Raw genomic sequence first — 23588 nt, 5'->3', positions numbered from 1 at the left:
AACCTACAGAGGCGGTTCTACTCTAAAAGCAGTGATGTGGTGTGTGTGTCAGGGGGGTAGGGGTGGGTGGGGGGTGGTGTGGTGTGTGTGTGTTGCACCCTTACGTGAAGCAAGGCAAGGCTGCAGGATTCCCCACTAGGCTCCGCTGGGAAGTGCGGTGAGAATTCCTCTAGTGGGCAGTGTGGATGAGGCTGTCCAGGAGGGCTCCGCAGGGAGTGAGCCCTGACTGGTAAGCAGGGAAGGAAGGAAGGGTGTACTGCACTGTATGTTCGGGGACAGAAAAGAGACTAGTGGTGGCTACCAGGAGCCTGGGAGATAAGGCCACTGGGGGCTGACTGTTCACAGAGACCCTGCCCTTTCGGAGGCAGCAGGCAGAATGGGGACCTGATGTGCTCACGCCAGGGGCTTTCCTGGCTGCACTGTTTCTTCCTGGGGGGACTGTGGAATCAGCAGCTGGCACAGGACGAGGGGCGAGGCACTCCTTCCCACCAAGCTCCTAGTACCTTTCCCCTCCCGCTTCTGAGGCCTAATCCGGATCAGCTGAAGGCAAAGCTTCATTTCCTGCACCAGCCCGGGCACTTCCTCACGGGGAAAATGGCAGGAAGGAAAACGTCAGTTAACTGGCAGGCAGGGCTCCTGCGTGCAGGATGGCGGGCTGCTCTGCTCTGGGGCTGGCCCAAGCTCATGGGCATGAAGAGGAGGATGGGAAACTGCCTGCCCAAGGCGGGGTAGAAGTGAGGAGTCTAGCCGGTTTCCACAGTCGCTGGGCTGTGGGGAGCAGGATTTCGAACCGGTTCCTGCCAGTTCAGCCCCAAGCGGCAACTTTGCTTTACCACCATAGATGGACTGAATCAGAACCCACGTGTTAACAAGAGCTGTAAGAATCACCGGGAAATTTGTTAAAAGGTGGATTTTGATTCCACCTATCTGGGATGGAAATAGAAGTTTACAGCAGGGGATTGAAGCAGTTGAAACGGGTTCAAAGCCCTGGCTTTCCCAGGTGTTGTAGTGGGTTACGCGTCGAGCTGCTAACAGAGAAGTTAGCGGTTTGAGATCAGCAGCCACTCCACGGGAGAAAGATGAGGCTGTCCCACAGGGGCAGGCCGACCCTGTCCTATAGTGAGCTTGAGTGGGAGCTACGGGAGAGCTCACTGTCTCTGAAGCAATGCTGTGACCTTGGCCCCTTGAGTTAGGACACGCGGATGGATACACATACACACATACACACACACTGCACCTTCATCTTAACAGACTGGCAGCAATTTTTAACTCCAGTTAAAAATTTCATTTTTATCTCTCAAGTAGAAAATGTTTTGAAAAAAGATGACAACATATGTACAGATGTGTTTGACACAGTGGATATATGTATGGATTGTGATAAGAGCTGTAAGAGCCCCCAATAAAAACAACTACAAAAATAACATCACTTGCTCTCCATGTGGAGAGCAGCAGTGTAAAGAAAGTGACAAATGATTGCCAACTGCCCAGTCTGCTTGCTCCAAGCAGGTTAAGTCCAGATGAGAATGCGAAGCGCTTGTCTGTGATGGAAGAGATTCTGGGATCTGCTGATTGGTGCTCTGGGTACATCCCAGCTCCTCGTGACTCCACTGGAAGGCGAACTGCCCCACAGAGTCACTCACTGCCATCACGTCAATTCCAACTCATAGGACAGAATACAACTCTCCCTTTGGATTTCCAAGGCTGTAAATCTGTACTGGAGTGGAAAGCCTCATCTTTCTCCCAAGGAGCAGTTAGTGAGTTTGAACCACTAGACCTTGTGGTTAGCAACCCCACTCTGCCACCAGAGCTCCCCGCTCAGTTATGACGGCTGTAATTCTTCTGGAGACCCGTCACCAGGTCTTCTCTCTTGAAGCAGTGAGGTAAGTTCACACGCCAACCTTTCAGTTAGCAAATGAGCACTTCACCGCTGCACCACCAGGGCTCTGGGACCAGGCTGGGAAGAGCTATTGGAGGGGTGTGAGTCAAAAACCTGATCAGATGTGCTTTGTGGGGGAAAATAGTTAGCACCTTGGAGATTACTGTGGAGGAAATTTAGACTAGAGGGAGGTAGGCGAGGCAGACCTTTATGATCATCAACTGATGTGAGGGTCACGGGGATGCAGAAGAGGATGGAGAACTGCGTGACCCAGGAGGGGTGGAGGTGTCGAGCTGAGACAGTTTCCATGGCTCAGACACTGCTGAGAGGTGGCAGCGCTTGCTGTTAAGTTAGCAGACACACAGAGCCACGCTCCCAGCCGGGCTTGGGAAATGCTGTTTAGTAGCCACGAGTCTCCCTGTGTGGGGGGAGGGGACTTTTCTCAGAATGAGATGATGTCCACTCACACTTCAGTTAGAAATTAGCTGAAGGAACCCCCCCTCCCACACACACACACTTCTGTGAGCACAAAAGGGGTCCCCCAGAGAAGAGAGATCAATACCGCTCCCTTTCCACGATCATGTCTCTGGGCAGACCTTTTAAAAGTCTGGGCAGCCTCACATGTCTTCCTGCAAGAAAAGCCCCTTGGAAGGCAGTGTCCTGGCTTTGTACTGTCCCCATCTCCTTGTTGAGAATGTGGGTGTGTGAGAAACACCCAGAGAAACGGGGGACCCAGCACAAGAGTCTGTTCTCTTCCTAGGAGAATACACCAGGGCCCTGGGAGACCTTCAATACTGGGTGGTGATGGCAGAAAGTATGTGGTAGGGGAAAGTATGTGGTAGGGGAAGGGCTGGGCTCGACTGCTCTCCACGCTCGCCTGCCCTGGCTTACCATGGCACGTCCATGTCACCCCCACCAAGAGTGTCCATTTCCAGGCTAGCGTGAGGCCAACAGGCTCAGATGAGGCTGCAGGCACGGGCTTCAGCGCTTGCAGGGGGCCGGCTATGGTAACGGGTAAGATTAACCTCTCCTCTGTTGTGAGGTATTGCAACTCATGGGGACGCGTGTAACAGAACGAAACACTGCCAGACCCCGTGCCACCTCCCAGTTGTGATTGGAGCCCCGTGTTGCAGCCAGTGGTTGAGTCCCTCCCTCTGGTGAGGGCCGTGCTCGTTTGAGGGATTCTGCTTCACCACGCATGCTGTCCTCCCCAGGAACCGTTCTAACCTGTGCCACGTCTGTTACGCTCTCCTATGACGTACCGGGTAATGTGCAAAGCCCGTGCACAGAAAGAGGCCACAGGCAGTATCTGAAGAAATGCCCGTGCAGTAACCACAAGGAGCCCTGAGCCCACCCTTGCAAGGCGGTCAGCCCTCGAGGAAGGATTCTCGATGAGCATCCTTAGGAGGGCTAGGAGGAGGCCGGGTGCCTCCGGGACAAAATTGAGAAGCCTAACTTGTTCCAGCGGAGATGACTGATGGGAGATGGCGGTTCATGTCCCCAAGAGTCAAGCGACCTCAGCTGCCTTCCACAGCCGCTGTCCTTAGGCCTCCGTGTTTCTGCGCGGCGTGTCTGCCTATATCACGCCTGCCCATCTCATGCTGGGATGTGGAACAGCTGCTGCCCTGGGTAGCTAAATTTGTGCTGCCTTCAACAAACTCACGGTCACTGGTTTGATCCTGACTTACAGTGACCCTGTACTATAGGCTATAGAGCAGAACTGCCCCTGGCAGAGTCCAAGACTGTAATTTTTAAAAAAACAGGAGTAGAAAGTTCCCCTTTTCTCCAGGGGAACAGTTGGTGGTTTTGAACAGCTGACCCTGGCATTAGCAGCCCAACGTGTAACCACTGGACCACCAGCGGTCCTGTACCGCCTTCAGCAACAGGAATAGTTTACAAGGGTCAAGTCTTAGGAATTTCATTTGCTTCAAGTCATGCAGGAGGAGCCCTGGTGGTGTAGTGGGCTATGGGGGTTGTAACCACAGGGTCAGCAGTTCAAATCCAGCAGCCGCTCTGTAGGTGGAAAAAAAAAAAAAAAGGCCGCGTGTTCTCAAAGATTGACTCAGAAATCCTAAGGAGCAGTTCTGCTTTGTTGTATAAGGCCACAGTGGGTCAGGGAATTGACTCAGTGGTAGCTGGCTTGTTTGGTTTTGGGAAGGTAGTGGGTGGAAAATACACAGGCTGCTGGGTGAGGGATCCCGAAGAGCTTGGGCAAAGGGTGGGGCTGATTTGGGACTCAGCCTCCCTGAAGCAGGATTCTGTAGGTAGTGCACTAGGGCAGCCCAAAACCCATTGCTATTGAGTGGCTTTGGACTCATGTAACCCGATAGGGCAGAATCGAGCTAACAGCCCCGTGGGGTTGCCAAGGCTGGGATGTTTCTGGAAGCAGAAAGATGGATGCTGCCAACCTGTTCCTCTCGTGGATGGACTGGAACCAGCAGCTTTTCCATGAGTAGTTGAGCCTTAGCCAGCGGGCCTCCAGGGCTCCTTTGACCTCACAGCTAGCGACAGAAACAGGGAGTTAAGAGTGCTCATTTGGACAAGAATGGGCTTCTGAATTTCAGGGAGTCTTGGGTTTGGATGCAATTCACCTTCCCGGCACTAACAATTCTAACCTTAGTTGAAGAAAGTCTCCAAGTATCCTTTGCATGATCTCCATGCGAAGAAAGGAATGTTCTTTCTTCTCCTACCTCCTTCTGTCAAAGCTGGAGCCTTGGGAGGCCCCTTCTCCCCTGGCTCCTCTGTGGCTTCAGATCTGAGCTGGACTGTGAGGTCAGTCCCAGTGGCTGGAGGGGCAGCAGCTCTGGCCACCTCTCCTGGGCTCTGGGCTCACAGGGACTTCTTCCGTGCCCCTTCCTGGGATGAAGAGCTCAGGGAAGACTCTTCCTTTACCTTTTCCAAAATGATGGTCCCATCATCCAATACCGTCTTCCTCTGTGCCACTGACCATTGCCCACATGTGGAAGAAGGAAAGGGCAGCTTATGGAGAAGGTGTGCCTGGACACAGCCAGGTGCACCTGGAACACTGTGGAACTCACCAGGCTGGAGGGGGCAGGGCAACTAGACATGCTTCTGTTTCAAAGCAGCTTGGGTGAGCATGCTGGCCGTAAGCCACCTCTGTCAAGGCAAGAGATCATGCCCACCATGCTGGAAATGAACCAGGGCTCTCAATAGCCCCAGACGCTCACTTTACAAAACCAACACAACACAACCTACAAGCAAACAAAATCCTTAATTCCCAGAGCAACGGGCTCACCCGGGTGCCACACTCACAGTCCCCAAAGCTGGGCCAGGCCTGATAAGAACAGGAGTTAGTGAGGGGCACCCATGTACTACCACCGCCCACAGAAGGCTCTGGAAGGCTGGGAAATGGGCTGCCCCTGATCCTAACTCCTACTAGTTGATACCAACTTACAGTGACTGAGGCTGCAGGGCAGAGGAGAACTGGCCCGCAGGTTTCCCAGGCTGTAAATTTTTATAGACGCACTGATCTCACCATTAGCGGCTCAGAGATGAACTTCCAGGGCTCCTTGTTGACCATACAGGCCCTGAAAAACCTTGCACATTCCCAGAATTGAAAAGATGACACCCGTGCTCTGGACCTCGTGCACAGAGCCCTGAGTACACTCAGGATGACTCTGAGTGCAGCCTGTGAGTGAGTGCTCCATTCTTCCTGACAGTGAGGCTTCCTGGAAATAAAACGTGGAGGCCGAGGCAAAGTGACCAACTGTTTGGCTGGGCATTGAAGGTGCACCCCAGAATGTATTCAGAGGCCCCTGGACGAGTTTATGGTTCCAGATGGTAAAGCCATCTCTGGCCAGTCATGATCTGACCACTCAGCTAAAGGGTCATGTTGAGTTGCTAACTCTGGAACTGGTGGTTCAAACCCACCAGCCTCTGCATGGGCTCAGGATGAGGCTGCCCTAGAGGATCACCCAGAGCTGGAATTGGCTGGGTGGCAGTGGGTTTGGTTAAGTTAAAGGAACAAGAGAATGTAGGGCCAACACCTGACAAAGACTGTGGATTTTACAGAATCTGTTGACCAGAAAACATCAAATACACACACACACACACACACACACACACAGCCAAGACAAAAATTCTGAGATAAAAGAATCTGATTTCCTGAGCCGTTGCATTATAATATTAAAAGTGTTTTCTTTCTTTTTTTAAAAACACATTAAAAGGCATTCCAAGACAGGAGCCTTGCAGCATAATTGGGCTGCAAACCACAGAAAGCTTTAGAAGAAACAAGCATGGTTTGGGGACAGGAAAAACAATAAATCCATTGAAACTCTGCCTGTGGAAGCCCAGGCACTGCCTGGGGTTTCTAGACAAAGACTTAAAAATCAAGCATTTGTTTAATGAGCAAAAGGAACAAAGTATGAAACTGTTCTCATCCCGCCCCCCCCCCCCCCCGTTACCATGATCCAAATTCTACCTTGCGAGTCAGGATAGAGCAGAGGTTGTACATTGGTGCAGATAGGAGCTGGAGGCACAGGGAATCCAGGGTGGATGATACCTTCAGGGCCAGGGGTGTGAGGGGTGATACTGGGAGAGTGGAGGGTGAGTGGGTTGGAAAGGGGGAACTGATTACAAGGATCTACATGTGACCTCCTCCCTGGGGAACGGACAACAGAAAAAGGGTGAAGGGAGATGCCGGATAGGGCAAGATATGACAAAATAATAATCTATAAATTATCAAGGGCTCATGAGGGAGGGGGAGCGGGGAGGTAGGGGAAAAAAGAGGACTTGATGCAAAGTGCTTAAGTGGAGAGCAAATGCTCTGAAAATGATTAGGGCAAAGAATGTACAGATGTGCTTTATACAATTGATGTATGTATATGTATGGATTGTGATAAGAGTTGTATGAGCCCCTAATAAAATGTTTTAAAAAAAGAAAATGCTCTCATCAAATAGAAACCAGTAATCTTCACTGCCATTTAGCAGTTTCTGACTCATTGCTTATCTTATAGGGTAGAGAATTGCCTCACCGGGTTTCCGTGACTGTAATTTTTATGAAAAAACAAGCAAACCCCACTGCAATCTAGTTGATTCTGATTCTTCCTGATCCAATAGGGCAGAGTAGAACTGCCCCGGGGAGTTTCTGAGACTAATTCTTTCTGGGAGCAGAGTCTCATCTCTCTTCCTTCCTCAGAGCAGCTGGTGGTTTCAAACTGGACTTGGTGGCTAACAGTCCAGCACATACCCCACTTGGGCACCAGATCTCCCGGTAATCTTTATGGAACAGTTTTTGTGTGTTTGTTTTTTAATGGAATTTCAGAGTTGAAAAGTACATTAACAAATGGGAACTTCACTACAGGGATGCAACCACTTAGCGCAGACATTAGAAAGCATCCGGGTGTGAAGACAGGCTCGTTGAGATGATCCTGAGGACACGAACAAGAATGAAGAAAATAAGCAGGGCCGAGGAGACCCTGTGCATATACACAGGCATTATGGAAGGGCCCCATGTAGATAAGACAGGGGCCCAAAGGACTTCTGATGCAACAATGACCGGAAACTTCCCAAACTTGATGAATGACATTCATCCAAACATCGCAATAGTTTACGTGCTAAGTAGCAGCTCAGGTCACCCCTTGAGATCTTTCAGTGGACAAACCAAGGCACTTGGCCATACCAGTGGTTAACATGGTGACAGATAACCCTCCTGCAGGGGTGGTGGTGGTACTACTTGCTAAACACCCATTAACAATGGGTAAGGCAGTAGAGGTTTAGAACAGAATTCTACACCTGAGATGTCTATGTATAGTTAGTCCCCCCACCTCCCCAGAGTGTGGCTAGGATCCCTCGGCCGTCTCCCTCCCAGCCATCCACCACTTTTCCTGTGCTGGGGCCTCTGTTCTAGGCCAAGGCACCCAGCTTCTTTCAGGCTCTGGGTTGGTCAGAAAGGGTTGCAGTGGCTGTTGTAGGACTGGGCTTCTCACAGTTCGTGGAAACATGGAATTAAAGAGAATGGAGGGGTTTTTGGTTTTGCTTTTTGGTCCTTTTGATTCCCCAGGTACCAGCACGAGCCCATTCCTTATGCTCTGCAACAATGCATCAGGGTCACGAGCTATTTAGGCTTTTGGGGGTTGCCTGGGAACCTCTTCGCCTAGGCGTAGCTCCTTTGGTGAGCCAGTGTCTCCGAGTTCCAATCCTTTCAGCAGCCCGTGGGGCCAGCCAACAGGTGTTCTAGCCCACACCCCCCATGGAATAAGCAAGGCACTTGCGACAGAGGGGAGAGTGTCTTTAACATATATTTGGAAAAGCAGTTTTAAAAAACACTTGAAAATACAAGATAAGGTAACAGTTACTTAGATAAGTTTTAACCTTACATTGCTTGGCCATTTTTACATATAAATTATTGCTTGCTAGCTCTGATAAATACACAGCACAGTCTTATCTACAACAGAGGCCCAAAGCGTGAAGGATGGGGAGGAAAACACTGCTAATGGCGAGCCTGGTAACTCAACACGCGTCTCATATTTACCAGCGCTTCGAATGGTGGAAAACTACCGAGTGCAGTCCCTGAGAAGTTAGGTAGACGCCCCGACTGGGGGCTTTCTCTCGTCTAATTGCTAACGCAAGCAGTCCTAATGAGCAACACAATGAAAAGGCAAGGTTCCTTGTATCGGGTCACTGATTCCATCTCCGTGTGGAATATGAATACAATAAATAGGCTATGCAAATAAATAGCACTCTGCTAAAAAACGTTTAGGATGTACAGCTTTGCTTTATACAATAGTACATTTTCATCTCACTTTTTGGCAATTTTTTAAAAACAAAAACAAAACCTCTTTCCCCCTCCCGGTTTGAAGGACAACTGGCCCACTAAGAAGCAGGCTGAAATTTTAAGGACGTGTCTTTGATGCCTTCAGCAGCCACCCGTGATGAACAACTCCAGCGGATCCGACTGGCCCCCATTTTGAAAATGTTGCCTGATTTCTGAGCAGCTTGGATTGGCATGCCATTCCAGAACCCTGGGCTTGGGATCTGTGCCGTGCGTGCGTGATGGCTGTCTGGGCCAGGCTGAGGACTGGGTCGTGGGGAGCGCTCCGCTCCAGGGTTCACAAAGTCAGTGCACACACGCTCTTTCAAACTACCCTCTTCCCACCCTGAGGGGTGTCTACACTAGCACAACACCTTCTCCCCAACAAACTGGGTGTTCGGGCTTTTTAATGTGTGCTTCCAAATCCAGTGTGCTCCACCCACTGAAGCTTGGATATGGGCTTAGAAAAATTATTCTGGGCAGAATGAATGCTTCCAGAACAAAGCAGGTGCAGGTGATAAGGTTTAGCGCTGCGATGATTTGGCAATCAGTCAGGTAGTAGTGAGCATAAAACACTGCTGTCTCAGGAGCATCTGCAAACGTGCACGTGACAAGTCTGGAAAGGCTGCTGCCTCGTCTCAGGAACCTGTGTCTTGGCTGCTCTGAGCTAACTGTTTAGTGGGGCTGGGGCGCTGAGAGTCCAGAAACCTGCAGACCGATCATGTCCAAGTTTTGCCACGACAGAAAGAACCCACGGAGAAGCACTGGGAGCCTTGCCCACTGGGCAGGGGGCACACTACGCAAGCCTCTGTGGGCAAAGGGGGGACTTATATGGTCTTTCTGTGTGACTATGAGCTTAGCCATCACCCTCTGTGCAGCGAGAGCAGCTCTGAGGCGGCTGCAGCAGGTGTGGAGAGGGAAGCAGGCCCATCTCCGTGAGTAGGGAGCCCCCCGAGTCCAGTCTGGTTCTGTCCGTGGCGGATGAGCCTTGCAGGGCTGCTCCAATTTGTTAGAAAGACTCCTGTGGGGCACGATCGGACCCCGCACAAGTGTGCTCTGCCTTCCCAGCAGCCTTTCCAAAGCGTTTGAAGCTTCAGAGTCCCTGCCTGGGCCGAGTGCAGGGGCAGTTGTTAAATTTCAGGAGCTTTGGAGAGTTTGACACCCAGAAGACAGGGAGAGAAAAGCCAATCTAAAGAAAGCACTTCTGCCCTTTGGTTCCACTGGGGCTCACAGAGCCACAGCCCTGGGGCCAGAGGAGATGGGCAGGCAGCGCCTTCTCCCCGGCCTGTCCCCACCCACGCCTGCAGGGGACCCGGAGTGCAATGAGGCATGTTGGCATGCAACGCGGATGTGACTCCCCTGGGCCACAGGTGTGTCTCTGGACCAGGGCTTTTGAGCAGGCACCAGGCTGCGGGTCTTTCTCCCCTGAAAATGAGTCCTCTCGCGGAAATGTTCAGGTTGGAGCACCGCAAGCCTAATTTGAAAAGCCATCTCAACTGGAAAACAAGAGATGAGATCTACAAGGCCTGGTAGGACTGGACTGGCCGATCCAACTTGGTAGTAGAGACCCAAGAGCGTGCACCTGAACTGTAACGGGTGGGTTGGCTAACCCGGGGATCCCCGCGGGGAGCACTCAAGTGCTCGCTCACCCTGTGAGGGCCGCTAATATCCCTGGTTCTGCACAAGGGAGCGCTGCTGAGCAAGCCAGCCTGCTTTCCTAGAACCCTTTCAGGTACTCAGGTATTTCTGGTACATATTGGGCTGGGCCCGTCCGAACCTCCATCGCCCCGAGGGGTCCCAGGTGAGGTCTCCAGCTCGGCCTGGATCGCGGAGCCAGGAAGCAGCACTGCCCTAACGGTGTCCGACTGCACTCCATGCACCTCGGCCCGCTCGGACCATGCCGCAGTCGGTCGGCAACCCGGCAGAGGAGAAGCTGGTTCTGCGCAGGCTTCCGGAGGGACACAAGTACCAACCTGGCAGGGGTAGTTTGCATGATTTCATCCCAAAGAGCTTTTCAATCATTTGAAGGCTGAGGAAGATCCCCTTACTGGAGTGATGATAGCAAGTGGGCTTATTTACTTTACTATAGGAAGGAAGGAAGGAAGGAAGGGAGGAAGGGAGGAAGGAAGGAAGGAAGGAAGGAAGGAAGGAAGGGAGGGAGGGAGGGAGGGAGGGAGGGAGGGAGGGAGGGAGGGAGGGAGGGAGGGAGGGAGGGAAGGAGGAAAGAAAAGAGACTAAGCGAAAACCAGGCGAATTGGAGCCAGTCTACCTGCTTTGGTAGGAGGTAGGCTAGAGCTGCGGAGTCCCGACAGGAATCGGACATTTGAGGATTTCGGGGCTCTGATTGGCTGCAGGAAGACTGGTACTCAGCAGGATCCCCACAATGCCTTGCTTCTTCCCCAGGAGGGCTCAGGGCCACCCCGTCTGGACGGCTGTAGCCAGTCCCTGTATTCGAGGCGGGGCCTGCCTGAGATGGGCGGACCATCCATCGCTAGGCGCAGGCATGCAGTTCTCTGTGACGCTAAAGGAACCTTTTTGCATGCTTTCTACGGGGTCAGGAGCTGTGCGTTTCCCCCAGATGCACGGTACCTAGAGTCAGCCTTCAAATAGAGAGGAAAAGCCCAGAAATGAAACAATGGGTCAAGGTCGTTAGGATGGCTACTTTTCCCCTCTGGCAAAGCACTTTAGCCTAGCTGGCCTACAGGGTGGATCAGCTGCGCAGAAACGGCTCTCCCCGGCAAGGCAAGCATGCGCGGACGGTGATTGAGGGCGCCCAGAGATGGCCCCATCTCTCATCTGGAAGTGGGAGCCGGCTGTCAGTCCCCACAAACACCCTACACACAGCGGCCTGGGGTGATGTCACTGTTGGTGACCACGGAGACTTGGTAGCCCCCCAAGGATCTGAAGGTGCCACCGCTGTCCTGAGGCGCTCCGAGGAACTACTAAGAGGCAACACACAGGAGCTTGCTTCCAGGCCAAGTGAAATCCCTCTGCTCCTTGCATGTCCCTACTGAAAGTTGGTCACCGTGTGACAAGGCATGTTCTTCTGTCTGTGTACTGGCACACTTTACACATTGGAAACGGGGCTGGATCAAACAATGTTATCACAAGAAGCCAGGTTTCTCCATCTCAGGAATGGCATTCCTCTCTCTGCCATCTCCTTACAAGCGTGGTGTCGTGGAGAGGCCGCCCGCATCTCTGGTGGCTGCCATCAGCTCCTGGGCTCCCTGCGTCTGCTTTGTGAGACGCTGATAAAACTCAGCGACTTCTCACAGGAAAGCATCGTGCTCGGCAAAGCCATTCCCATAGCTCCGAGTGCTGCAGTTCGAGGGGGAAGTGAGGCCGTGGGGCTCACAGCCGAGGCTCGATCCTGTGTGAGAGCTCAAACAGGGCCTGCTGGCTGTCGATGATGTACAGGTGGTTCACGTAGGATTTCAGCTCCTGGTGCTCCTTTGGAGACACTTCCCCTCCTAGTATTTGGAGAAAAGGAAGATGAACGCCGTGAGAGCGATAGTGGCATTTCGGAAGGCCAGTGCAAGCTCACCACAACCGCGTAACACTCAAGGGCAGAATCTCAGGGGACGCGCGTCTCAGCCCCAGCAGCTCACTCAGCCTGTCGTGCTTGGGTCAGTGACTTACATGGCAGCGGTATTTGTTTCACACGCCATCATTTCCTACTGGCTAGCCTTGTGCAGTATTTAGTAATTACGTTATTGGTCCACTGGACAGATGAGGAAACTGGTCACAGTCACGCAGTAGGGACGTGGCCTGCACTGGCTCTTTCATGTCAATCTGGATTTTCAGAAATCCCTGCTGCCCTGGTGAGCAGGTGAACACGGGTGCTTATGACTTGATGTTTTGTATATTCCTCCTCTGTAGTCCTTATTCTCTGTGTGTTGGAAGTGACGAGATTAATGGAATGAACAGGTTCCACAGATCAGAAACTAGAGTACGGGTTATAGGCAATGTAGGTCCAGAAAATAGATGTGCATGAGCTAAAATCTACCCAAGCAAGAAGATCTCCTGGTGAAGATACAGGTCATTCGACCAAGTGAAAGTGCCCCCAGAAGCCCTGGCACACTGTGAATACACACGCGCCATGCTGGTGACCGTGGCTCTGATCGGGAGTGGGGACAGTGGCCTACGCCCATGCCCCACAGTCAGAAACAAACCAAACCATCTTGGGCAAGGAGAGATAGCGAACTCAGTGGCTCTCAAACCTTCCCAATGCTGCGGCCCTTTAATACAGTTCCTCATGTTATGGTGACCCCCAACCATAAAATGTTTTTCGTTGCTACTTCACCACTGTAATGTTGTTACTGTTATGAATTAGGCGACTCCTGTGAAAGGGTCACTGGACCCCCAAAGGGGTGGCGGCCCACAGGTTGAGAGCCACTGAACTAACTTGTGCTATGGTAGGACAGCGTCGATGCGGGCGACGGCACGTTTGCTCCCTTTCTTGGTCAATGAATGGGAAAGGGCTGCCGGGAGACTGGAGTGCCACATCAGCAGAAGGAAAGAACACTGCCTGTGGGAAGGGGCCTCCGGAGGCTGAGCATTTTAATGTGGCACTTGTTCTCCTGCTCTTATGAAAAATGGGTTTTATGAGGCGTGATTTAAGGCCTGTGTATCATAGGTCAGCAAATAAAAAAAGAAACAACCTTCAGAGAGATGGACTGACACAGTGACTGCTTACACATAACAGTCATTGTGAAGATGGCGTGCGACCGGGCAGTGTTTCATTCTGTGATGCAGGATTGCTAGAAGTCACAATTGACTCCAAGGTGCCTCACAAAAGCAACAACAACATGTCAAGGATGGCTTGCGCCTCTTTAGGCTTAATCATTTCTGCAGTTAAAAGCACCACGAGTAAACAAACAAATCCTTTTAAAAAAAGCATTCTACTTGTTTGGGAGTGACAAAAATGTTATTTTATTCTAGATTTCTAAATATGTGGAAGATATTTAGAACATCTAAATAACTGATGACACCGAGAAACTGCTTTTGGATTAGTAAACAAAGGGTTAGAAAATACGATGCTACCAGGAACCCAAGTGGAAGGCGAATTTTGAGAATGATGAGGGCAACGAATGTATAAGGGTGCTTTGCTCAATTGATGTATGTATGGATTGTGATAACAGCTGTATGAGCCCCAATAAAAAGATTTATTAATAAATAATATTTTTAAAAGAAAATATGATGCTACAATAATTTTGTTGCTAGTTTTCAAGATTCAAATGAGTCCAATCATGACAATTGGCACTTTTATAAATGACTTGATAACTATTGTTTGCTTCCCAAAATGCCAGTGTTGGTTGGCTGTACCTCTAGTGAAATCTCATAATGAATGCAGACAATTCAGTCCCAAATCCAATGCTGTATGACATGTGAGTATCGGAACACAAACAGGCCTGGTCATCATTCACATGCTTTCTGTGCTCTGTGCTGAATGCTAGCTGGTGACTGGGAGGCCCAATGCAGGTTCAAGGGCAGCGTGCCACGATGACCTTCCTGTGCACACTCACGGCACATGGACCAGAGTCCCTTGCAAACAGAGAACGGCGTCATAGAATAAGTTGAGCCCCAATCTATAGCTGAGGCGCAAAAGTCGAATAGGAACCCCCACTCGGCAACCTGATGTTCATGGGCCTGAGCGCGTCTCCCGTTACGGCGGCTATCACACCGCATTGCACTGGAGTCCTGAGTGTCCAACTATGGACGCACCTCTAGGTGCTACGCATTGATGTAACTATTTAGAAACTGAGATCCTGTATTTACAATCCTTCCATTTAAGCAGAAATTCAAGTCCATATGGAAGTTCAGCTTCTAATTTTCTTTGCTGGGGAAAGATTCTGTCATTCAAGATTAACAATGAATAACATTTCCCCCCCCCTTAAATTTTAAAGCACATGCTCCAAGTTGTTAATAGTGTTCTGGGCAACTCAGACCTTGATTTCCTGCTTTACATGTGTTCGTGAATGGACGAAAAACATGGCTTTTCCATGAAGATATATTACTTCATAACCTAAAGAACTGAATGACTTACAGAAACATAATAGCCTCAAGGTCAGGTCACCTTTGAGTATTATCGAACTCGGTTTTCTCTTTTAAAATTGTTTTTATATGTATGGAGTTGGCATAAGGGGAGGAAAGAGTATTGGCGAGGATGTCAGGCGCACTTGATGTGAATCCTCACACTGTCCACTAGGAGGTGACTGCGTTACAGTCTCACTAAGCCTCACAGGTTGAATAGCAGCCCTTCTTCAGGAGTACAAGCAGATCCACTGCCCAGGGGAAGGCGCATGCACTCAGTACAGCTCATTCTGTTCCTCCTGGCAATGGTCACACCATCTGAAATTAAAACCCATGCTAAACTTCCTGCTGTCAAGTCCCCGTCAGTTCAGACCAACCCCATAGGGCAGAAATCTTGATGGAAGCAGATCGCCCCGTCTTTCTCCTGCGGGGGGAGTGGGGCGTTGAAACTGCTGACCTCTTGGTTAGTGGCCGAGTGTTTTAACCACTGTGCCGCCACCGCTGCAAGACCACTGAAACATAGTGTCATTAACACCTGGGGTGACAAAATGAACATTCTGGTACACATTACTTACGGGGGGGTGAGGGGTGGTGTCTATGAAAACCTTCAGAAAAATGCTTTTGAGCAGAAACATGGCTTCAAATAAGATGCTTTTGTTGCCGAGAAGAAAATATTCTAGAAGTCTGCTGTGGGCATTTCTACAAACGATAGCCTAGCCAGAAGACTCTTTAGAAAGGAAAAGGCCAAGACGGGTGAGACCTCATCTCATGTCCCTTAGATATGTTATTTGGAGGAGGCAGCTCTTGAAGAGGGACGTCATGGTTGTAACGCGGAGGCGCGCGGAACAGAGGAAGCCCCTTAATGAGATGGGCTGACGCCAGGCTGCAACGATAGCAACCTCTGCGCAGACGGCGTTCGCATGGGTAGTGTTTCAGCCTGCTGTTTGCAGGGCTCACCATGTGTCATGACCACCCAATGGCACCTGGCAACAACCAAGCCCCGTGTCAGAAAGGCACCTGCCACGAACCCATCAATAATTGTGAGCCAGTGGATAGCAAAGACTTTCCTGAGGTCAGAGGTGAAGTGGGGACCTTCTTTGTACAGTGTAGGCTCACTGTCACGAGAGGTTGAAAATCTGTCACACTTGCATCCAAAACATGCAATACCAAAAGGTTATATTTTATGCTTATGATGTGCATAGTTGACGTATTATACTGCACAATCTGTTCACTTTTTAAACCACCAGATGCATGTGATATGCCTATAGTCGGTGACAATACTTACTAAATGTACATTCCACACTCAGCTTCGCTACTCACCAAAGAGGTTGGTCCTGCAGTGTCTCAGGGTCCGGACAGTGTCTGCGATCATATGCTGGAAGGTAGAACGGGAAGTGCATCAGTGGAAAGGTCATTTGGGGTCCTGCGGAAGCTGCAGAGCCACCTAGCATAGATGGATGGCCTAAGACCTCTGGATGTAAACAGAAGCGCTGTATTTGGAACTGGCTGTCACTTGCATTGACTCTCTTGATCTTGGGTTATTGAAGAATGTTTGGTCCTAAGATCAAGTGGCTTAAACAGTGGTTCCCGGTTGTTTGGCTATGGACGGCAAACAAATGCAACACCGCATTCATGAAGCCTTTCTGGGTCCCCCCATCTGAACCTGGGGGCTCTGTTTTCAACCTTTCCACTTGTCTTGTACTTGGTGATGTTTGGTTTTGTCTTGTAACTGCTGTTGAACTTTCTCCCCTCCCAGACCAGGAACTTAGCCATGGGCTTTGCCTGCCCGGCACCTGCTATATACCACACTCTTAAACTGGCTGCCTGCTTAATTTGTGTGTAAATATTCATAATTGCAGCTGCTTTGGGTAAGTGCCAATCCCCGCAAATGAGTGAGGCCTCTCTCATCTGTCCATGCTTCAGTGTTCTATGATGAACGAAACAGAATTTAGACAGAGACCAATCTCCACTCTGAGTAGCAGGCCACTCTGTCTCGCGGTGACTCCTGGTGGGACGGCATGGAGCTATGCTTCACAGGGTGCTCACAGGCTGGGTTCTGGAAGCAGATCCATAGACCTTTTCTTTGGAAGTGCCTCTGGGTGGCCTTGATCTTCCAGCTTTTCAGCCGGCAGGCGTGTTAACCATTGGCACCACGCAGGGCCCCAGGCTTCAGCGCAGTCCCCCCCCAACAGAGCGGCCAGAGTGATGAAATACCGTGCTCACTGCCTTCCTGGAGTGACGCTAGAGAAACATGCTTGTTTCCCACCACGGCCCAAATAGCATAATGGTACAGAGCTTCGGCCTGGAGTCGTCAAAAATTGGGAAGTCCAGCAGAACTGGAGAAATAGCAGGGGCGTGGGATTGACTCGTTCCAAGGGGAACGTTCAATAGAACAGTAATTACAGCAGCAGTGCAGGCTGCCTTTGGAAAGGAAATGAGGCCTGACTCATGCCTGCGAGAGTACTGTTACATTTCCTTCCCCAAGTATATATCCTATGGCCGCTGTTCCCCAGAGAGCGTCCTCCTTGTTGTCAACCGTGGCCTCACACTGACTTCCAACACGGGCCAGCTGCACAACTCTAACTCAGTGGCTCGCAACCTTCCTCAGGCCGCCACCCTTTCGTACAGTTCCTCATGTGGTGGTGACCCCCAACCATAAAAGTATTGTCGTTGCTACTTCATCACTGTCATCTTGCTACTGTTAGGAGTTGGGCGACCCCGGCGAAAGAGTCGTTTGACGCAAAGGGGTCGCGACCCACGGGTTGAGAACTGCAGCAACTGCAGGCTGACTCAGTCTGGAGGGGACCTTGAAACGTGAGTCCTGAGCCTCGTCTTCAGGCTTGTGGACGGGCAGAAGCAGATGACTGAAGCGGCAAGGGACACTCCTCTGCGGAGAACAGCTTTAAGGACGTGGTGGGTGATTAGCAAGCAATCACGGGCCATGCCGACGTCGCTGGCTGGCCAGTCGGGTCCCCCGTCCCTGTCAGGAACGGGACATTTTAAAAGAAGCTTTGATTCTGCAGGGAGGTGCTGTGGGGTTGGGAGCGAGGGAGACACCCACCAGATACCTGGCAGCAGAATGTCTGGTGTAGTGGGGGGACCCCAAAAGTGAAGTTGTTCCCTACATTTTGCTTTCTGCTTTCCGTGTTTACTGGGTGATATAAACGCAATGGGCTGAAGAGAAGAAACGAGAGCATGTTTCATCATTTAATGTTAGAGTTTGTGATGGAAACATTTAGAAAGGATGAGGCAGCAGGGAACTTAACCCAAGAAATAAGAGAAATCTCATTAGACCCATGACCATTTCTGGGTCTCCATGTGGTCTGACTTAATGTATTGGCCTAATGTAATGCACTGGCCAGAGGAAGGCCACACACTGCATTATCTGCTAGGTGGCTCAAGCGAATGCCCATCAAGAGAAATTGGCTTCCCGGGAGTTAATTCATTTAGGTTCCATTGGTTCATTATGGTGAAAGATGATCGGGCTCTGGCTTAAGTGAAAGCCCGTCCTTTGCTGAGAAAAATTCTTTGAAAAGGCTGACTACGCCAGGAAGGTCAAGTGCAGTCTTTGGCCTTGTACAATGTTCAACTGGTTTGTGTCCTTCTGGAAAAACTCCTAACTGCGCCCTTCCTTTGCCATGCGAGGAGGTGAGCACGAATCACACTGTCTTAAGGCAGGCGAGGAAGAGTCACCCTGCCCTACACCCACCAGTGCTCACTTTAAATAGGAAGAGAACTCTCATTAAAAATGATTGTGCTGTGACACTCGGTAGCCCTGAGCCTGTGTGCTACAAGTCTGCTGGGTGTACGCACAGTGGCATGCACTTCTAGCTGTTAACAAAAGGTCTCCCCAGAAATTTAAACCGTTAAAACAGACTATGACTTACTTTATGCCACACTAGCTCCTTAAACCTTCTCAAAAGAAACAAAACTCACTGCCATCCAGTCGATTGTGACACGGGGTGGCCCTTCCAGGACAGAAAAGGCCTGCCCGGGGGGCGTTTTCCCTCCAGGACAGAAAAGGCCTGCCGTGGTGGGGGTGGGGGTGGGGGTTTCCCAGCTTGTCATCTTTGAGCAGAAAACCTCATCAATCTCCTGCAGGTGGGCTCCTGGGCTCAAACTGCTGACTCTGTGGTTCCAGTCTGCCTGAGCCCACTCTGCTCCCGAGGGAAAGTCAATGCTTGTTTCTTACAGGAGGGCTTTGGCTTAGTCTTTCTAAGCTCAGCTGGGAGTGTCAGCATGCATACAAGCGAGACCACACACAGCACTGGCGTGGATGCCACTCGTATGTGGTCCTGCACGAAACCTTGCTGTCTTCTTACATGAACGAATAGTAATCAGACTTCTGCTGCCTGCTTGGGAGAAAGACCCGGGAGTGCTCCCCAGCCGTGCCTTCTTGGAAAGCTTCTGCCTCCATTGGTGAACCCATCTGAGGGGAAGTGACCAAGGCACCCAGTCAAGCCAGCTGTGTACTTTGGGGAAAAGGTCAACCAGCAATCAGCCTGAACAACAGACAGAGGGCATTTATAAACAGCACACCTGTTCTCTCATGTGCCTCCCCTCCCCTTGGTGAGTCAGAGGTGAAAAAATTACTAGACCAGGGGTTCTCAACCTGTGGGTTGCGACCCCTTTGGGGGTCCAATGACCCTTTCACAGGGGTCGCCCAATCAAAATAGTAGCGAAATTACAGTGATGAAGTAGCAACAAATATAATGTTATGGTTGGGGGGGGTCACCCCCACATGAGGAACTGTATGAAAGTGCCGTGGCATGAGGAAGGTGGAGAACCACTGTACTAGACCTTTACCGGGAATTCTACTTGGCATGGCAAATCTCATCTCCCCTCTAGCCATGCCTTCTAAAGCGAATTTGGAATTGCTAAGCAGATCTACTATCCAGAAGACGAGGTGAATATGGCCTGCAGGCCTCACACGCCGACAATCGTCTGCTCAGGGCGTGGTGTGCTAGTGCCCACGGACAGCCTTTGGGTGCAAGCAGGCGCATTACAGGGATCATCGCTGAACAAATCACTGAAGAGCAGACACCCCAAATTAACACTTTAAATATTCATTTCCTGCTGTGTTGGCTTGACCGAAGGATCTAAAGATAGCTTGGGCTCTGATTTCCTAAGCATTCGTGCAGGCGGGAAGGTGAAGGGTTTACAAAGCCACATCCCAAACAGCGAGCCACCAATTGGCCTCCCGAGAGTGATAGATGTGGAGAGAGAGTGACAAGTCTCCCGAGCCGCCTGTCTCTCAGCTTCCGGGCACCTGGTTTCCTCCCAGTTGTGTAAGTTGACTGCGCTGCCATCCGGGGTCTCGGCCTGTGTGTGGCTACCAGAGCCTGATGCTGAGCACCGAGTACTCATGAGGCAGAGGTCACACCTCAGCCCTCAGTTGGACTCACTGGTTTGAGATGATGGGTTAGTCATGGTCTGCAGCCTCCCACTACTCCCCACCACCCCCACTCAACCCTCTCACCCACACAGGGGGCTGAGGGCCAGGCCAAGAGAGTTTACACACATCCATTACCATGACTGAAAAGGTCACTCAAAGGTCATGATCATCAGCGAGGGGCCACCGATAGCATCTTTAACCATGAAAGACAGTTCAATCTATGACACTAAAGTTCATCTGTCAGACAAATCTGTCCTTGTAGTTAGCTGGGAATCACTTTTGATTTTTTTTTTTTTAAACAGCTGCTCAGTTCTTAACTGAAAGGTTTTTAGTTCAAACCCACGGGCTGCTCCACAGGGCAGACTTGATGGCAAAGCACCAATAGCAACATTCACGGGAGGACATTCCAACTCAAACTCACTACTACGAGTCGATTCTGACTCAGAGAGACCCTGCAGAGCAGGGCGGTACTGCCCTGTGGGTTTCTAAGACTGTGGCTGTCTTTGGGAACAGAGAACCTCATCTAGCTCCCTGGAGTGGGCTGGTGCTTTTGAACTGCTGACCTTAGAGATAACAGCTTAATGAAGCTCTACACCACCATGACTCCTGTTGGAAGCAGATTACCAGGCTTCAATTCTTCCTTTGGTCTGCTGGGGGAGTTCGAATCTACCCATCCTAACTAGCCAGTCAGTATTGGAGGGCAAGCTGTTTGCCCACCCGAGGACCTTCCCCTTGAATTCCCGCCACATCCAAGCTTGGAGACGTCTCTGAAGCAGTGCATACTGGGACAGAGACTTGCGCCTTGAACATCATGAATGTAACTTCCTTTGAAGGGAACATGGAGGTTCTATTTCTGGCTTCGAGGCTGTCTTGTTTTGTAAAAGTGAAAGATGAGATTTTCATTCTAGTGTGCAATTCTATTTGGTTCTCAAGACCGTGCTAACACCCTTATTTTCTATTAGAATGCACAGCTTGACCCAGCACAAACTGCAGCAAGGGGAAGGGCCTGAGAATCTCCACACTTTGAATGGAGAAGCCTGGGACCCGTTGTCCCCTGCAGCAGGGAAGGAGAGGCAACAGGGGGAGGCAGGAAAATGGCGGGTCTCAACTTACCAGCTTTTCAAAGTTGACGAGATTATCCAAAAATGTCTTATTTCCTTCATGGATAAATGTTACATCTGCAAATTAAAACAAAACCCACATGAAACATGAGGAATGGGTCGTGCTGAGGCTGACATCCTAGATACAAGTCCGACAGGCGCGCTCATGGGCCATTACGCACACTGGGCAGTGTGTGTGTGTGTGTGTGTGTGTGTGTGTGTGTGTGTGTATGACTGGGGGAAGCAAACAAGCAAACTGTTAGTGAAAGTCTACATCTTGCAGCCATGATGGAAGTGTGTGACTTTAACGTGTTTATGACACAGTCAACCCCACTGACACTGGAGTCAATTTTGACTCACAGGAGCCCCTTTCTGTGGTTCCTGAGGCTGCAATACATTTTTACGGGAGCGGACAATTTTTCTCCTCTGGAGCGAATGGCGGAACTGAAATGTCAACCTTGAATTTAGCAGCTTCAGCTACCTCTCAAGTCTGCATCACCTCTCAAAAAATAAAATACCCCACTGCCCCAAGTTCATGACTTTCTGGCAACCTTAGGGCAGGGCCACACTGCTCCTGTGAGTTTCTAAGATAGTAACTCTTTAGGGGAGTAGAAAGCCTCATCTTTCTCCAACCAGCTGACTGGTGGTTTCAAACTGCCGATGTTATGGTTAGCAGCTCAACACATGACAAATGTGCCCCCGGGGCTCCTCAAGAGCACCGCCAGGGCCCTTTGAGATAAGCGGACACCATCCCATAATGTACTGGATTCGTATGTTCTTAGACCAAAGAAGCAAGCAGAAGAAATCCCCAGAAACAACAGGGTTTTAACATTCAGATATTTGCATTTTGAAATTCCCCAGCAAAGAGTACGGGACCTGCTTTATTCAAAAGAGTAAGATTTGCACTGGAAAGACCATGGAGCTAGAGACAGATAGAACCTCTGGGACTCTGGCTCTTTGTCACCCTGAAGGTCTAGAGCACCCTCACCCCCGGGGGCTCAATTTCAGCCGAACAACCGACAGGTCCCAACGACACCAGGGAAGTCCACACACCTCAGAATAGTTAGCTGAAAAGGACAGGATTACCCAAGGACCAGGTACAGAAAGGTTAGGAAAGAGGGGAACACAAATGGGACACACGGGAGGGAGGCTGAGTGACACTATGTTGTCAAATGATGTGAAACACAATGTGCATGAACGGCAGAGTTGGAAACGGACGGCTCTGTGAACCGTCACCTGAGTCACAGTAATAAGAAAAGGAAAAAAGATTTCGAGTTCTGGCTCCAGGTCGGTGCCTGATCGTGTGTCAGAGGTGGGTGAGGGGAAAGGTGGAGATGAAAATGACATTTCCGGGCCCGCACCACTCGGCGGAAAGAAAGCATTGCCAGTGAGCGTACTGCAAGGGAGGTGGTGACAGTGCATTTCCAGAGGAAGGGCAAGTTAGCCTTGGCCCGGGAACGACTGCATGTGAAGCAAGATGACAGCTCAGCGAAAGCCTCCTCGTGGCTGAACAAACCTAGGGGTGCCTTCTGGGGAGAGATGAACAGAGTAAGTTAAGTTAATGACGGCAACTGAAGCTCTGAGCGAAGGGGCAGCAACAAAATCAGGCTGGACGCTCAATGACAGCACAGACAGACGGGCAGGATAAGAAATACCCTGCCATTTAAAGAGTTTGAAAATATGTATTCTATCACAGATTGAGGAAGCCAATCAGCCACCCATCACTTTCCCACATTCTTAAGTGTGCTAATTAGATACGTTTATGTCATCTTGGAGATATTTGAAAGTATAGGGATGGAATCCAACCTGTCAATCGTGTGACCTTCTTTAGGGGTGTGGCCCTCTCATCAGAAGGACCCTGGGATCTTCCTCCTCTCTCTCTCCGGAGGGCTACCGGATGCCCTGCCAAGTTCCCCGCAACCTTGCACCCACCGGCCTATGATCTTCTTGCATTTGGCATCCTTGTGTGTGGGACCACGAGCCTGAAGAGGGACCGAGGGATGAACTGGATGGCCTGGGCTGGGATGCATTCTTAATAAAGAATTACTTCTCCATATAAAAGCTCTATCCTGTACACAGGAGTGTCACTGGTTTACTGCTTTCTCTAGTCAGCCAGGCCTAACACCTTAAGGTAATTTGCTAAAAAGGAGAGAAAAGGCTAGTTTGAAGCTTCCAGAAATATAAAATGGGAGAGCGTATTTACTAGCCTGCTGGTCTTATAAGCAGAAAGGAACAAAGGCCAAGGCCATTAATCTGCAGCTTTTATCCCGCTATTTCCCACCATCATGAGATCGAGTACTGAAACCTGCCTACGGCACCAGTGCTGAGCTGTGGCCCCAGTTCCTCACCCCTGCACTCCAGGCTGTGCTGTGCATCCGTCCCTGAGGTAGCCCTTGGGCACAGCTTCCAGCA

General features: G+C 50.5%; 1 protein-coding gene across 1 annotated transcript in view; it reads right to left on the bottom strand.

The window, feature by feature from the left end:
- Positions 1-8592: 8592 nt before the first annotated feature.
- The window catches only part of RAPGEF5 (Rap guanine nucleotide exchange factor 5), an 84687-nt gene continuing 69691 nt past the window's right edge, over positions 8593-23588 (bottom strand). Inside the window, exons 14-16 of the mRNA XM_075558317.1 lie at positions 21190-21254; positions 16002-16056; positions 8593-12118 (exon numbers count right to left, since the gene is read on the bottom strand). Coding sequence (XP_075414432.1) covers positions 12000-12118; positions 16002-16056; positions 21190-21254 — 239 coding nt within the window. The 3' untranslated portion in view covers positions 8593-11999. The remainder of the gene's footprint in view (positions 12119-16001; positions 16057-21189; positions 21255-23588) is intronic.

Source organism: Tenrec ecaudatus, chromosome 9 (genome assembly GCF_050624435.1).
Source record: "Tenrec ecaudatus isolate mTenEca1 chromosome 9, mTenEca1.hap1, whole genome shotgun sequence".
NCBI classification, from domain to species: Eukaryota; Metazoa; Chordata; class Mammalia; order Afrosoricida; family Tenrecidae; genus Tenrec; species Tenrec ecaudatus.
Note: the sequence above shows the minus strand (reverse complement) of the source record. Positions and strands in the feature narration are given on the sequence as shown.